This window comes from Euleptes europaea, chromosome 5, assembly GCF_029931775.1.
Source record: "Euleptes europaea isolate rEulEur1 chromosome 5, rEulEur1.hap1, whole genome shotgun sequence".
Classification (NCBI taxonomy): Eukaryota; Metazoa; Chordata; class Lepidosauria; order Squamata; family Sphaerodactylidae; genus Euleptes; species Euleptes europaea.
In genome coordinates, this window is record NC_079316.1 from 59392215 (window position 1) to 59407954 (window position 15740).

Here is a 15740-nt window from a genome sequence, read left to right on the forward strand (position 1 = left end):
AACCGGGCCTTATTACAGATTCATCGCCCCCCCCCCCCGGGTAAATTTCCATTGCAGTTAAAGTAGCTTAGCCTTTGTTGATCGCTCTCGCTTTCTCTTTTTAATGAACTAGTGGGTATCTGTGGATTGTTTCCTGGAGGCTTGTGCGGAGGGCCAAGGCTCCACTACGCCTCCTCTCCACGTAGCAAAGGCCTCGGCTGTCACCCGTGGAAATATTTTTGAGAAGGCAGCGTGTTTTGTTTCCTCGTCAATCCAGTTCTGCCTCGGCCGCTGGGGCAGACTTTCCGGATGGAGAGAGCAGGCCGGCCTTCGCTTCACACCGCCCCGATCACTGAAGGGAAAATGAGCAAAGTTAAAAGGTTCTCCCGCTTTCCCTCTTGGTTTCTCCCTTTCCCTGGGAAGTCACGTAGGCAAACAGCAAACTGGCCAGGTAGCCAAGGGGGGGGGGGGGGAGCTGGAGACAGGCTGCTGCTGGCGTGTGCCGCCCGAGGCCACTTGGCCAGGATGGGACTCATCAGTTTATGTGGTCACCTCATTTCATCAGCGCAGGTGAGGGTGTCTATAACTGTGATGATCTGAAGAAGTGAGCTGTGGCTCACGAAAGCTCACACCCTACCAGAAAATATTTTTGTTAGTCTTTAAGGTGCTACTGGACTCTGGCCCTTTTCTACTATAACTCTGATGAACTGGGCCAGCCTCGCCTGCTTCCCAGTGCCGCCACTCGCAACAAAGGCAAACGACCACAAACACTTTGGGCCTTAAAGTACCCATTCCACCCACCCACCCCAGAGACTTTTAAACCCGATTATTTCGATCTTCGCGTTGTTCTCCACCTCTCCCCCCCGCCACCCCCTGGGCTCCTTTGTCTTATTGACTGCTGCAGGTTAGAGAGAGAACGAGAACGCCTTCAGTGAACACCCCTCACCCAAACAGAACCAAAGCGCATCGTCGTCACCTGGCACTTTCAGCATTGAACATGGCCACGCCAGCTTCTTTCATAGAGCTGGTGGGTGCTGACAATAGTTCAGCCAGGGCCTCAAAGAGCAGCTTTTGCTTACAGTGGAAGCTCTGTTTGGTGTTGCAAACTGTATTTCGGTTTCATGGTATTTTCATACAGCCTCTTCCAATCAGCCAGGAATATGCCGTAGGAGACATGCACGCTTTCACGCCCTTGTAATTAATCGCTTGCCTAAATCGAAATCGCCAGGTGTGTCCACCAGAAAGGCCTATCTTCATTTGGGATGTAAACAAGACTTATCATTGTGATTTTTTTTTTAAAGATCTGTAAAGTTTTAGGACACTCCCCAGGCCATTTGGCTCAAGGGGAAAGATCTACATTGGCTGTGGCTGTAGCAAGCACTACACCATTAATAATAATAATGCCTCAGTGGAGTGCTGCACCCCCTCTGGTCCCCATTGCATTCTGTCGGTTTGTGGGGTCTAATCCCCCCCCCCTCAGTGACAGCTTCACTATCCGGAGAATATAAATTATCCTTTGGGTTCTCTTTTTCTTTTGGAGGATTAAAAAAAATAAAAGAAGAACGGGAAAAGAGTGATGCATTGCCAGTTTAGCTCAGAGCTGCAACGAGTTTCCAGGGCGAACTACGCGTTTGCATGCCTAAAACTTTTTTTTAATGAGCCTCCCCGACGCAGATTGGTGCAACTCTGCAAAGACGTCCACAAGGCCCGGACGCTCGGGCCGCGTCCATTCCCAGCCCCAACCCCCACATTCTCCTGCAAAGTTTCATTGAGGCCACAGCCCACACCGCCGCTTCCTCGGCTGCCCTCTGATCCGCCTGGCTGGGTTACAGTATAATCAGCCTCAGCTCCTCCCCCCTCTCAGAACCACATGGTTTCCACATGGAGACAAACTCCTCTCTCTGGATTGGTCCTCCTCTAACTCGCTGGGCGCGGCTGTTGCGGCCGCCTCCGCCAATGAGAAGCGGCTTTGCCCCCATGATGTCACGCGTTGCTGAGCCTGGAGATCAGTGGGCGGGGCCTGCAAGCGAGCGAGCGTCCTTGTTGGGAGTTGTGGTCGGATGATGTCATAGTCTCCGCTTAAAGCAACAGAGTTCTTGCTCGCGTGAACGGGGCTCGCCGAGTTAAAAGACGTGGAATAACAATAAGGGCACGAATGGGTGCCGCGCCTGGAAATATCAGAGTGCAGTCCTTTCCTGTTTGTGCAATAAGCTAGCCAATGGTAGATCTCCTTGTAAATTCCTGCTAGATTGCGAAGCAAATGATTAAATGTTTTCTCCGTGGTGCATTGCTTCTCTTTAGTTCAGATGGGCTCGGATTGTCTCTAGAGGGGAAAAAAATATCGGCTTTTTTGTGTCTTACGCAGAGAGAGGTTTGTTTTTTGCTGAGCAGTAAAAGTTATTTATGTTTGAAAGGCGGAGCTTCTCTGTATTTACTTTTCCCTTAGCAAGATCTGAGTCCAGCAAGATATCAGAAATTTAATATGGCTGTAAACGTGTAAATACTGACATTTTCCAGAATGTTTGCAACCTACTGTCGCACTTTGCTTAGAGGAACCTCAAAGACTTGTGAATGCAGTGGGGCTAATTCGTTACCGTAAACCTTCGACTGCATGGGATAGTCGGATTCACAGTCGTCTCTTGTTTACTAGCTGTACATTTGATCTGCAGTTTTTCTGTACTGAATTGCAGAGACGTCTTTGCAAGACGAATGGGAGTTTAAGAGAAAGCCGCTGCTTGTTTTAAGTTGCTATTGAAATATATTGGTTTTTTTAAAAAAATATATCAATGCAGAAAGCAAACCAGTCTAGCCTACTAGAAATTCCCGAGGATGTCTTGAGATCTAATATTAGGAAAAACAACATGTGTACAATTTCTTTTGAAAATAAACAAATGAGTATGGGAGTAAATGGAAAAAAAGAAAGAGGGGGCAATCCTGGCCTAAAAAATAGACTAATATTAGCAATATTGTGTCAATTCAGCGACCTTTATGCTCTTATATTTAAAAGATTAGCGTTGCCTTAAAATTGTTTGATGGCATCTTGTACTCCACCTGGCAATTTAAAAAACCCATTACATGTTTGTGCTTCTCACTTTTCTTCTGCCTGTTTATCAGATTGTGGTGGGAGAGCTGAGAGGCGTGTTATATTTTCTGATTCCCATATACCATATGTCATTGTCTTTACACTGCTGGCAACTGCTCGAGGGCAATATTTGCATTAATTTTATAAAGCACAACACCCCAGTGTAATTAACAATAATAGCCATCATTATGGTGACAGCAATACATTTTGCAAACATTTGAATATTTATAATGTGTTTTTAAAAACTGCATCTCAATTTCACTCCTAAATGCCATTTTTAATCAGAAATCCCTTTGCACCGCAGCTCCATTCATTTTCGTTTAAACATGTGCAAGAGTGTATGCTCTATGTCTCTCCAGCATGGCAGATTCACTGGAGAAAGAAGGGCATTTGTTTCAAACAAAGGAAAAGGAATTACTGAAAGAGGTCTCCACATTATTGGCTACAGAACAAACATGTAGAAGAGTATATTTTGACGTTCAGTAGGGAGCAGTTGTTCAGATATGAAATAAAACCCTTTAGCCTCCCAATGCAAGAATGTGGACTCCATTTGTAAGCTCACCCATGGAATAATAAAGGGTTATTTTTTACCTTGTTGGCATCTTTAAAATCCTCCCCAGGCTCCAGAGGTACGACACCTTTCATTTCTCTAGAAGAAGCATTTTGCTTAAAAATAACAGTGACTAATACTGTTCCAACATGATGACAATCAAATTTTGGGGCAGCTGCTGCACCCCTCTAAATGTACACCTGGACGATTTATTTCAGTAATACAGAGTTGCTTTCATGGGTAAGTAATCCTTTTAGACGGTGGTGTAGCTGTGGAGGACAGGTGACCCAAGACAGGCCTCTGAACAGGTACACAAAACATACACAGTGAACAAAATTAATGCAATGCCCATATAGAACACAGAGAAAACAAAAGTTTAAAACTACAGTGATGCGTAGAGATCACATTATTTAACAACAAAACAGATGCATGTCCAAACGTCAACAACTGAATACATTATGGCCCCACAAGGTAGCGAGCCATGTGGGCAGCTGCAATGTGTGAAAGCTCCTTCCTGCATGGATAGGCTTCATTGCGTGGAGACTTTCCAGGACTGTGTGGTAGCACTGATGTGCACACGATTATGTTGAACTATGGGTAAAGTGGCTTTAACCTTATAGATCCCATGAATCGCATGAATGCAATTTTCAGTACTCTCCCCTGGAAGGTCGTAAGGTGTGAAATGGTCCTGAGAAAGGCGTTCCAAAGTCAGGGACCAAAAATGGAGAGTGCTGGCCCGATGGCTCCCTGATGGTGAAACCTCCCAGTTCCTTTAAAGAGCCGTATGGTTAGTTTAAATTTCTATGAAAGCACACTGCATGGGCATCACCTGTTTAGGATTTACTCAGTTCAGGTAGAGATAGAATGGAAAACTGAAGAAGGCTGGAGGGAACAAGGCTGTGTTTGAATGGTATTCGCCATAGAGCCTAAAAACCACTTCCAGCCTGTGAGCCAGCCTGTCATTGCCACTGATGGACTACATAGGGAATATTATCACTGATATTCTTCAACCACACCTATTTCCTTTTAGTAAGAGGTTGCCTGGGAGGTGTTACAAAGAATTTATGGGTGGAAGCTCAAATCTGACAGTCAAAGTGGCAGTGCGGAGAGTCAGTGTGGTTTAGCAGTCAGAGAGTCAGGCTAGGATCTGGGAGGCACAGGCTAGAATCCCCACTTTCCCATGGAACCTTTATGAGTGACCTTGGGCCAATCCTATTCTCTCAGCCTTACCTGCTTCACAAGTTTCTTGTGAGGATCAAATGGAGAAGAAGAGAATGATAAAAGCCCCTTGGGTCCCCATTGGGGAGAAAGGTGGAATATAAATTAAGTAAACAAATAAATACTGTGGACAATATCTTTTAGAGCCCATGTCACTGGTGACTCTCAAAGGGAATATAAGGCTTATCTGTTTATTTGCTGAACGTTTGTATAATCAATAAGGAAAAAAAAAATTCTCATCTCGTGCATGGACCTAGGAGCTTTACTGTCGATATACCTGTCAAAGAAATGTATTCATATTAGTATTAATGCTTCAGTAAAAGTAACAACTTTTATGATATTTGCTAAGTTTATAGGGTTGCCAACCTCCAGACACTAGCTGGAGATCTCCTGCTATTATAACTGATCTTCAGCTGATATAGATCAGTTCACCTGGAGAAAATGGCCGCTTTGGCAATTGGACTCTATGGCATTGAAGTCCCTCCCCAAACCCCGCCCTCCTCAGGCTCCACCCCAAAAACCTCCCTCCAGTGGCAACCCTATAAGTTTAAGGTATGTGGTTGCATATATCTACTCTGGCAAAGGGTCAAATAAGGTCTTGCAGAAGACTGCTGTTCTTCTAGGTCATAGTAATCGTTTCTTAATATATAGCTGCTCAAATATTGAGAATCTCATCCATTATTTCCCCTTTTCTTTCCTTCTCTACCACATATATCTGGTAAAAAAAATGTCTGACCTCAGTGTTGCCTGAAGCCTTAGAAACCAGATGGCAAATAAAAGCAATCTAATGATGTATTATTTTAAATCTCATGATATATAAGCCTCTTGCAGTTTGGATGAGAACTCACTTGCTTTTTCTGAACATCAGGGCTTGGCAGACCTGATGAAGAAGGCAGTGGAAGACAACAGGGATGTGTTGGATGGAGTAGAAGAAGGGCAGACAGAGCAGGGAGAGAGAAAAATGATTCTGCTTCCAGATGTCTTGTTTAGCTTGCAATGTTGGTAACTAGTACAGAGCAAGCCTGATGTCAGCAAAACTGCTAACCACACTTCTCTTACCACTTTGCTTTTGACATGCCACTAGGAAAACATTGGCGCATATCCTTCATGCTTCTTTCAGCTCATGGAATGACAAGTAGCAACTGCACCAGATGGTTTTTGAAATGTCCATCGTATTTTTCATTCCCCAGTAATATTACTCCCAGGATAATAAAATGGATTCATTTATGGATTAATGTGGCATAACATGGCACATCGTGGATTAATGTGGTAATGGAACAATCAGTGGTGGCTACTGATTTAGCTTGGGAAGGGCACCTGACAATTGGCAAGGTTTCTTGTACGGAAGGGGTGCACTTAAAATTGCATTGGTATTGGTCATCCATATGGATTTTCCTGGAATATGTGAGTGGGGATATTGGATTCCTACCAGCTTCTGTTCATGGATTGTCCAAGAAAAATCCTTTTGAACTAGCAATTTCAATGTAAAAATAGCCCACAGTTTCCTCCAAAGGAATGACTCCAAAACCATTCCCATAGGGGGACAATAACCATATCAGAAGAGTCTTAAAGTCTGCTTGTTTCAAACAGGCTACTGCTTTTTGCTGTTTGTCCCTAAAGAAAAATTCAAATGGCCATATACTATGGAGACGACGAATCTTTATGCTCATGGTGACCCCAAATTACTAAATGCTGAGAACTGGGCATGAATGCCTGAGGGTTGTTCACAGAAGTCACTCTCCAAAGTAGCTGGCATGTTCTTCTCTGTTCGCACTCCCTTCTGTGCATGACAAGTGTGCAAGTAGCGTTCCCAACATCCAGGTGGTGCCTGGAGATCTCCTGGAATTGCAGTCCATCTCCAAACTACAGGGATCCATTCCTTTGGAGATTAGGGCAGCTTCAGAGAGTGAACTCAATGGCTCAGTGAACCCTTTCCCCAAACTTCACCCTCCCCAGGGTCCATCACTGGCAACCCTAAGGAAAGGGAAAGTTTCGTCCAAGACCTGGCAACAACACCAGGATTCAATCTTAAAAACTACCTGATCCAAAATTAAAAGTCTAAAGATGGAGATTGGGGAGGGTCAAAGCAAGTATATCTATATCTGTATCTATCTATCTACAGATATATATCACAGGGGCCTGACCTGGATGGTCCAGGCTAGCCGGATCTCATCAGATCTCAGAAGCTAAACAGGCAAACCACCTGTCTTAAGTCTCTTGACAACCCTACAGGGTTGCCATAAGTTGGCTACGATTTGATGGCACTTAACACACACATATTCTCCAGGACATACAATTCTTTTGCACTTTGTGTCTCACAGCATGTAGTTCTAGAATGAGAACAGAGGCTGATAATGCAACCCTAAGCCTTTTACTCAGAAGCAAGTCCCACTGAGCTTAATGGGACTTACTCCCTACTAAGCATGCTTAGGATTGCAGCCTGAATCACAGTAATGTCCAGAGCCTGTACATACCTAAACTGGGATTTAGCAGTGCCATCCTAAGAACCCTTTTCTGGAATATACACCACTGAATAGACCTGAACAGGATTCTAAATAAAGATGCTTAGGATTTCTCCCTAGGTCTCTTATCCACACCATCACAGCAGCTGTCTTGTTAGTTTGTCTTGAGAGATACTGATGACTGGAAATAACTGTTTGGCATTTCAATGAACTTTAGTAGGCTACTCAGTCATCTGAAATCATTTATGTTAAGGTACACGAATTTCCATTTCACTTTTTTCAAGTACTCTTCCTGTTACAGGTTAAAAAATTGCAATCAAATGGAAGTTAGCATTGATTTTCATGGAAGCTGAATATTGTTTTAAAGCCTCTGACAACTCCATGTAATGCCCTTTGTCTGTTCTAAGGCTACAAAATAGGACACACAAGTTACTTTAAATATTCATATTAATATGTTTTTGAATATCGACATTACCTACACATTTTTACAATCTTTGCTCCAGAATGAAAACATCTAAATCCCAGTTTCATAATATATTTCCCTTTATAAAGTGTTTGTAGATGGTGGGAGAACATTTCAACCTTCCTGGAGATACTGTTGCAGTTACTGTTGTGTCCGGCCCCCAGAAAGGTCAAAGGGAATACGCAACACAAAAGTGCTGAATTAGAATTCATCAAGAAATTAAACACCTTCTGCCATACTGGCTTCAACTTGAATTTCCTTGCGTACTTTAACAGCCCATTCCTGAGGTTGGGGGCTGAATGGGCTTATGAGGCAGCATGACCCTACACCGGCATCCATGCCACTTGCGCCGTGCAATCTTGCCCACGCTGGCATCCCGGGAGGGGTTCTTGGGGGGTTCTGGGAGGCGGAGCTGCCGCTGGGCAGCTTCCTATCCCCTTTCAGCCCGGGAATCCCCTTAAGCAATGGCGGAGCTGCCCCACCTTTTTGGTGGCACAGCATCGCTGTTTTCTATGGGGCTTTCCCCAAAAAATTTCCATTAAAAAACAAACAAATAGCCCTTTTTTCCTCCCATGGCAGCCACGAAACCTTTGTTTCTGGCTGCTGCAGCTTTGAGGAATGGGTTGTAATTTCAAATCACTCAACAGAACCATCTTTTAAATGGGCTGTAATCTCAATATATTGTATCATACTACAATGCCCCAGTTAATTTTCTTATGTTTTGGGCTGTTTCTTCCTCACTTAGTCGTTGGTTATCCTATTTCATTACATTTTGTTTATTGGCACCCCATGTGAGGCTGGAAGCTCTGACCTCTCTCATCATCCATGGTATGTCACAAGCTAATCCATTCCAGTCTCTTACACAGAGAATCACACCTGAAAGATCTGCGATGGGATTCACATCAAGCCATTCTCTGCCTGCCCTACCCTTCTGTAATTTTCCATGTAAATAAGTGGAAATTATTTCCGCTTCATAGCATCTGATGAAGTGAGCTCTGACTCTTAGAAGCTCATGCTGGAATAAATGTTGTCAGTCTTTAAGGTGCCATTGGTTTAAGGGACAGTACTGTTTCATATCAGGGCAAACCCAGGCTGTTTGGCAAGCTAGCAATTCAGATCCATGCTTGTGAATGGGCTTTTGCCATGTAGATGTCACCTCGGATTCAATTTGCTGCTAATTGTAAACCAGTGTCACTTACAAATTCATTATGAAGGCTGGCAATACAGGTCTGTTGAAACATCATTTAACACTGCTAATGCACTTGGAAAAACCTTTCACAAATTGTCTTTTGAGGTATAGTCAGTATTACTTGGGGTAGAAAGTACCGTCTCCCCAAAAACCACTGAGCCTAAAACACACTTTCACATGAGGCAGGATCTAATATTAATACTTGCTGTTAGTAGCTGTGATATTTTTGCCACCCCAGGAATATATTTCTCTGTTGTAAGGTAAATATTCTCCAGGTTCTTCAGGAGGGGCTATCAAGTTATTAGGACAAGTTGTTATCTCTCCAGAGTATTTAGAACAATTCTCTGAACCAGAGTTTTCTGAATACATGGATATTATTTTACTCGAAAGTGTTTTAGGGATGGGGTCATAAAGCTGTTGTATACCTCTGGGTACTTTTTGTGTGTGTGTGCAGAAATAAAACTGTAAGCGGTAAGTGGCTGTATTGTGGGGACATTGCTTACTAATGTGCTGATTATAACATCCTAAAAGGAGAAAATTCTAGAGCCACTTCTCTGTGCATTCTGCCAAGAAAAGTGCAACTGGTGTGGAAATTGACTCCCAAGCCTACTATTAAAGAGTGAGACCACAGCCCATTGGAGTCAAGGCTGCTAAACGTATTGCCCTGTAGCTCACATTCACATTCCAATACTGGACTTACACAGCATCCCTGGTTGGAACCTGTATGTGTCAATAGCATGAGTTCTGAGGGTTATTTAATTTGTATAATTTATTCAAATTGTGGTGTTTGGGTTTATGTAGCACTAGGACATTTTGGAAAGTGAAGGTGTAGTAAAACTGGGGGACTGTGAACTTCAGGCGGCTAGAGGCAGGGTGACAGGAATCAGCCGCTTGGAGCCCCCTTGGTGAATGTGGTGGGTCGACTGGAGATCTGCTGCAGTGGTTTCCGATTTTGGCAAGTGCAGTAGATCTACACAGGTTTACCCTATTTGGCGGGCAAAATTCCCATGACAAGTTATTGACTGTTGGGGGGGGGGGTGTCAAAACTTTAATGGAGCTGTGGGAACTGTAAAAGTACAGAGGTTGCTTATCCAGTTCCCAGCATGCTACTAGCTCCCTTTTTGTTTTTGCCGTCAAGTCAAATTTGACTTATGGGGACCTCTGTTGGAGTTTTCAAGGCAAGAGATGTTCAGAGGTGGTTTGTCATTGCCTGCCTCCGTGGCACAGCCCTGGTATTCCTTGAAGGTCACCCATCCAAATACTTGCCTTCTTAGTTTTTGAGATCTGGTGAGATCAGGCTAGCCTGGGGCTATGCAGGTCAGGGCCCTAGGACTAGGTTTTAAGGGCTAGAAGTCATGAAAACTGAAAGCTCTGGAAGAACACCTTGATGCAGTATTATGAAAGACAAATGTCTTGGTCATTTAAACTTGTCTAACCAGATTCCCTACTCCTCCACATGAAGCCTACTGGGTGACCTTGGGCCAGTCACAGTTCTCTGAGAACTCTCTTGGCCCATGTGGAGGCAAGCAATGGCAAACCACCTCCGAATGTCTTGCCTACGGGGTCACCATAAGTCAGCTGTGACTTGAGGGCACTTTCTACCAATCCATATAGATCTACAAAGCTCATGGTGTGAGCGTGGGACAGTTTCTCAATCTAATCCACCTCACAGGATTGTTGTGAAGATAACAGGGGAAGGGGGTATGCCATACAGTGCCCTGCATTCCTAAATTACGTTAGGTTGGGGAAATTCCTGGCAAATAAATAAATAGGTTTGACAATCATAAGCTCAGAGTGGTGCCACCTCAAACTTATTTTTACAAGGCTGACTTACACTCAGACCTGATCTTCCTCTAAAGAGTTCAGACAGACATGCTCTGTTGATGCCTGTGTGATAGAGGTGGGATCATGATGATCCTGTCAGCAGTTTCTTCCCCCTGGCTCAGAGGAGCTGGCCATTAGCACAGCCTAGATGGGAAGCCACCTCTATAGAAACCCCTTGAACCTACTGGTACATTGTATATATAGCATTTTAACAACTGATAGAAAGAACCATAGGACTCTGCCTTGGGGTCTTTTTACCCCAAGCATTCTTTACTTTACTAGAGTTGCAACCCTATGCAAAGTTATTACAATCTGTTGAAATCAGAGGGTTTAGACTGGAGCAAGCCTGCAACGAACTGCACTGTAAGCCTCCATTAACACCTCCTCCGTTCTGTCTTAATCTATTACAAGCTGCAGACTTTAGTTTTCCATCCTGCTAAGCAACATCTGTTCCCCCCCCCTTTTTTGGGTTGTTGCTTAATAGCCATCCAGCTTGTGAAGCGTTTTAATGAACCTGAAATCCAGCTTGCTTCTTTTGTGGCTTTTTAGCTGGCCCTAATAAAGGTAGTCTGCTGCTACTAGTTTTGGATTTATTTTTCCCCCTTGCTGGATGTAAAGTCTGAAAAATTCCACTTGGATTGTAACTTTTAGTGGTTGCGTTTCCAGAGCTTCTTTTGCTTACAGTTAATTAGCATCAGTCAACCTGCAACATAGGCAGTGTGCTATCTGCTCAAGTCTTGCGTTGTTGTTGTTAATTGTTGCACAATGGCTTTGATCTTCAACAATAAAATATTAAGCATTTAATATCAGCTAAAACACATCTGACCAGCAATTACAAATCACTGCAGAAAAGACTCAAAACTAGCAAGGAGGTAAATCTGCCATAATAACGCTAGGGGCCTTTCATGCAGTCGTATTGGGACGTCTAAACTGAGCCATTCGTATCCCGTCCTGATAAAGACTGCAGAATTTGAAAGTTGGAAGCACTCGTTTCTCGATTCGTTTGACCTTGTATTTTTACAACATTCAGGGTGGATTACCAAGAGGGGCCCCAATCCAGGACAGTGCCTGGAGTATCGTTGCTTTAGAGAGCGCTCCCACGTAGAAAACCTACCTAAAATGCAAGATTTTTTTTTTTTTTACTCCAGTGCTCAAAGTGAAGTCACCCCCACTGATTCCAGTGGAAATGAAACTTACTTCCAAGGGTGCGTGTCAAGATTCGGCTGTTTAAACTGGCAGCTTAAAAAAAGAAAATTAAATCAAAACAAAAAATGCATTCTCGTGGTTTAAAAAACAAACAAAAACGTTCGTTGTGTAATGACTGTTCCGATACTTCAACTATAAAGGATTGCTGTCAATGCTAGGAGGGGGGAGAGAAAATTGCGAATCCGTCCATGCAAGCAGTCTGGAATTCAGTTTTGTTCCAGCAGCTCCATCCACGTCAAGGGCAAATGCTTTGCCACAAACAAAACAGGAACCCCCCCCCCCCAATCTTATGCCCGCTGCTGGGTATTAAGTGGCGAGCTTTTGTTGCATGTCAGACAGGCAAGGGTTAACGTTAATGAACCAGTGGTCAGCACAGTATCCACTGCGGACGCGTTTGCTTGCCATTGTCTTTAGACCAAGACTTGGGTCTTGGGTCTTGGGTGCGTGCGTGTGACCGATCTTAATGACAATGAGCCGCGATGGACGATCTCATCCCTCGTTCCCAACCAGGGGTCCATGGACCCCCAGGGGTCCACGAGAACTAAATTAAGGTCTGCGAAACAAAGTTATACACCCATAATAAATTAATATTTTCAATTAAAAGTTCTCTATTATAAAAATATATATTCAAATATTATTCTAAGTTTAATGTTTAACTAACAGTTATGATTAAAGTTTATTTTCAAATTCTCGGAATTTTCATATTGGACCTTGGGGTCCCTGCACCGAACAAAAAAGTCCTAGTGGTCCCTGATCAAAAAAAGGTTGGGAACCACTGCAAGTCTAAATGGTAGCAGTCTCAATTAATAAGTCAGTTCCAGAACTTGTCACCCGCAAGTACCGTAGATGCAGAAAAAGGGGGGACGGGAAAGCCACCCAAAAGATCACACAGCAACCTCCCCCGCCGGGCCAACGAGCCTCATAAGAGAGAGAGAGAGAGAGAGAGAGAGAGAGAGAGAGAGAGGACTTCCCACAATGCACCTGCAGCTGCCTGGGCACGCGTCCGGCACGGAAGCCGCGAACTACATTTCCCAAGAGGCATCGGGGCCGAGTCTCGTGGGTGTCCCCTCCCCCTCCCCATGATTTCTAAGCAGAGGTAAACAAACTGTGGCGAAGGCAGAGACTGACGGCGTCTGCGGCAGGAGGCGGAGGGGAACGGCTAGATCCCAGGGAGAGGGGCTTGGACCACCGGCGCAGGGGTGGAGAGGAAAAGTGTAGGATCGCGGGGAGCAAGCAGCGCTAGGGCGAGAAGAGTGCGGGGGAGTTGGGGGGGGGGCTGAACCGTTGGTGCTCGGATGGCAGGAGGAAGGGTGCGGGGGCAAGAGCAGCGGCAAGGCTCGATGCTGAAGGGGGGGATCTGAGCCAGCCCAGGGCCAGAGGGGAAAGAAGCAGGGCTGGAGATCTGGGTTAAGGACCAGGAGATGAAGCAAGAAGGGCAGGGAAGCAGTTCCGAGCCGGACAGTTCAGGAAGCAGGTGGCTAAGATTCAGGGGACGGAGTGGTTAGATTTACCAAATCTCCCCCCCCCCCCACACACACACTGGTTAACTTACTGAAAGCAGCAAAACAGACTGCCGCAGACTTCCTGCTTGCTATCCTGTTTTGTTGTGTTTATTTCCTGGGGGACTTCTCTTGGAGTCACTTAAAAAAAAAAAGTCACTTGCAAGTGTAATAAGAAGGCCTCCCCTTTGTAAACCAGGAGCTCAGGAGAAGGTCTAGGGTGCTAAGGAGGCCTTTTCCATCCAAGGGCTATGGAACGGGTAGAGATGATCAACATCCAGCGCCTTCTGGAGGCAGCTGAATATCTGGAGCGCAGAGAGAGAGGTAACTGGATTGAGGAAGGGCTGCGGGGGTTGAAGTGCCGCCTCCCCAAGGAAAGATGGAGGTGAATTGTTCCTGCTTGGGGGAGGACTTGGTGGAAGGGAGCTGCACATGCTGTAGAAAAACGGAGGGGAGAAAGTTGCAGTGAATAGCGTAGGGAGCTATTCCGAAGTAAATCCCATGGGTAAGTGCGGTGGGGCTTCCTCCCAGGAAATTGTCTTAATTGCACTGCAGCCTTGGTCTGTCTCTTTCCTGAGATCTGGGTCCAGGTCAGGATGCTCGATGCGAACTTGCAAGTGTTTCCTTTCTTCCTTGAAAAGGAGGTTCTCCCTCTGACAGGTCTCTTTAGTCCCACTTGAGCTCTGGCTTCTGTTTCTCTGGGTTATTTGAAGTCATAAGTGCTCGCTGAAGGTGACGTCAGAGTGTCTTCTCTAAGACTATACATCCTTGGAATCTGTTGCTTGTTTCTTAGGGACTGATCCTTCTCTTCCCCTTTTGCTGTGCAGAGTGCGAACATGGTTATGCGTCAACCTTCCCTTCCATGCCGAGCCTTGGACTGCAGGACCCAAAGCCACCACAGAGGCTGAGCCGGGCCAGGAAGCATAGCAGCGGAGGTAGCAGTACAGGCACTGCTAACAGGTACAATCTGCAAGGTTCTGAAAGGGGAGCTGCCAGGCTGCACCAGAGAGAGTGTTCCAAATACTTATGTGCATAAGGGGCAAGCTAATATGTATTTCACTTGAGCTTTAGATGGGAAGTCCTCTTACTCCCCCACCCCCCCAGTGCTTGGTAATCTCCAGGTTTTTAATAGAAACATTTCCATACATGTTATTTTGGTAGCTGGCTCTTTAAATCTAGGAGAGCCAACCAGCTAGCAGGTTGTCTGCTGTTTGGCTTCTTATGGGTTGTACCAGAGATCTTTTATATAATTGTCATCATTCTTGCTGAAGACTTTCCTATTCAAGGATGCTTATACAAGGATGCTTATACAAGGTTTTCTAGGAAAACCAGTTATGATTTTCAAGTCAGGTCTTATGTGTGTTTACTAAAAAATGTCCCACTGTGTCCAGTGAAGCTTATTCCCAGGTTTAGGGGTATAGTCTAAACATGTTCAATGGGAGAGTAAACCTCTAGGTTTCTGGGGTTAACCAGAACAGTGCCCAAAGAATTTGCTTCAATAGTGCCCAAAGAATTAATCGTATAGTCCTTTGTACGCTACTTCTGTGCGGCATTTTTAAAAACACATGTTTGATACAGCCTAGATGCTGATACCCCAGAAAACTCCCAACTGGACGAATAGTTCGTTAACAGTACGCAAATAGTATAATGCGGAGTGCTCTGTGTCCTTCATATGATATGTACTATGTTGTATGGAAACTGAGCTAGTTTACTAATTGGCAGGAGTGAATGAGGTTACTGCAATACAAATAACTGCAGGGTGCCAAGGGTAAAGAGATAATATTTTGGACTCTCACAGAGTGTCTTATGCAGAGAACTAAACTTGTAGTCTGATTTTTAGCTATGATATTCTCCCATGAGAGAATGCTACAGCTTCTGGTGAATCATCTCATTCAGATGTACCCTAGAACCGTGTTGGCAAACCTATGGCACGTGCGCCGACTCTGGCACGCGTAGCCCTCTCTGCTGGCACGCACGTCTTCCTCCCCCTTCCCTGCACTCCCCGCCGCCCAGCTGGGTGGCTGGGGCTTTGAACCGCACTGCGCCGCCGCACGGAGCGGTTCAAAGCTCCTACCCCCTTTGCTGCACTCCCCGCTGCCCAGCTGGGCGGCTGGGGCTTTGAACCGCGCTGCCGTGCAGAGCGGTTCAAAGCTCCCGCCCCCTTCCCTGCACAAAGTGTTGGCACTTTCCAATAAATAAGTGGGTTTTGGGTTGCAGTTTGGGCACTCGGTCTGTAAAAGGTTCGCCATCACTGCCCTAGAAGAAAGG

At 45.1% G+C, this 15740-nt stretch overlaps 1 protein-coding gene across 3 annotated transcripts in view; it reads left to right on the plus strand.

Annotated features, from left to right (window-relative positions):
- Positions 1-15740, plus strand: part of MXI1 (MAX interactor 1, dimerization protein) — a 75065-nt gene that overhangs the window by 1449 nt on the left and 57876 nt on the right. Inside the window, exons 1-2 of one of the 3 annotated variants that reach the window (XM_056850089.1) lie at positions 13012-13069; positions 14300-14432. In XM_056850089.1, the coding sequence (XP_056706067.1) occupies positions 14335-14432 (98 nt within the window). In that variant the 5' untranslated portion in view covers positions 13012-13069; positions 14300-14334. Of the gene's footprint in view, positions 1-13011; positions 13070-13638; positions 13797-14299; positions 14433-15740 lie in introns of those variants that run through there. The other 2 variants (XM_056850088.1, XM_056850087.1) reach the window with 2 other exon arrangements.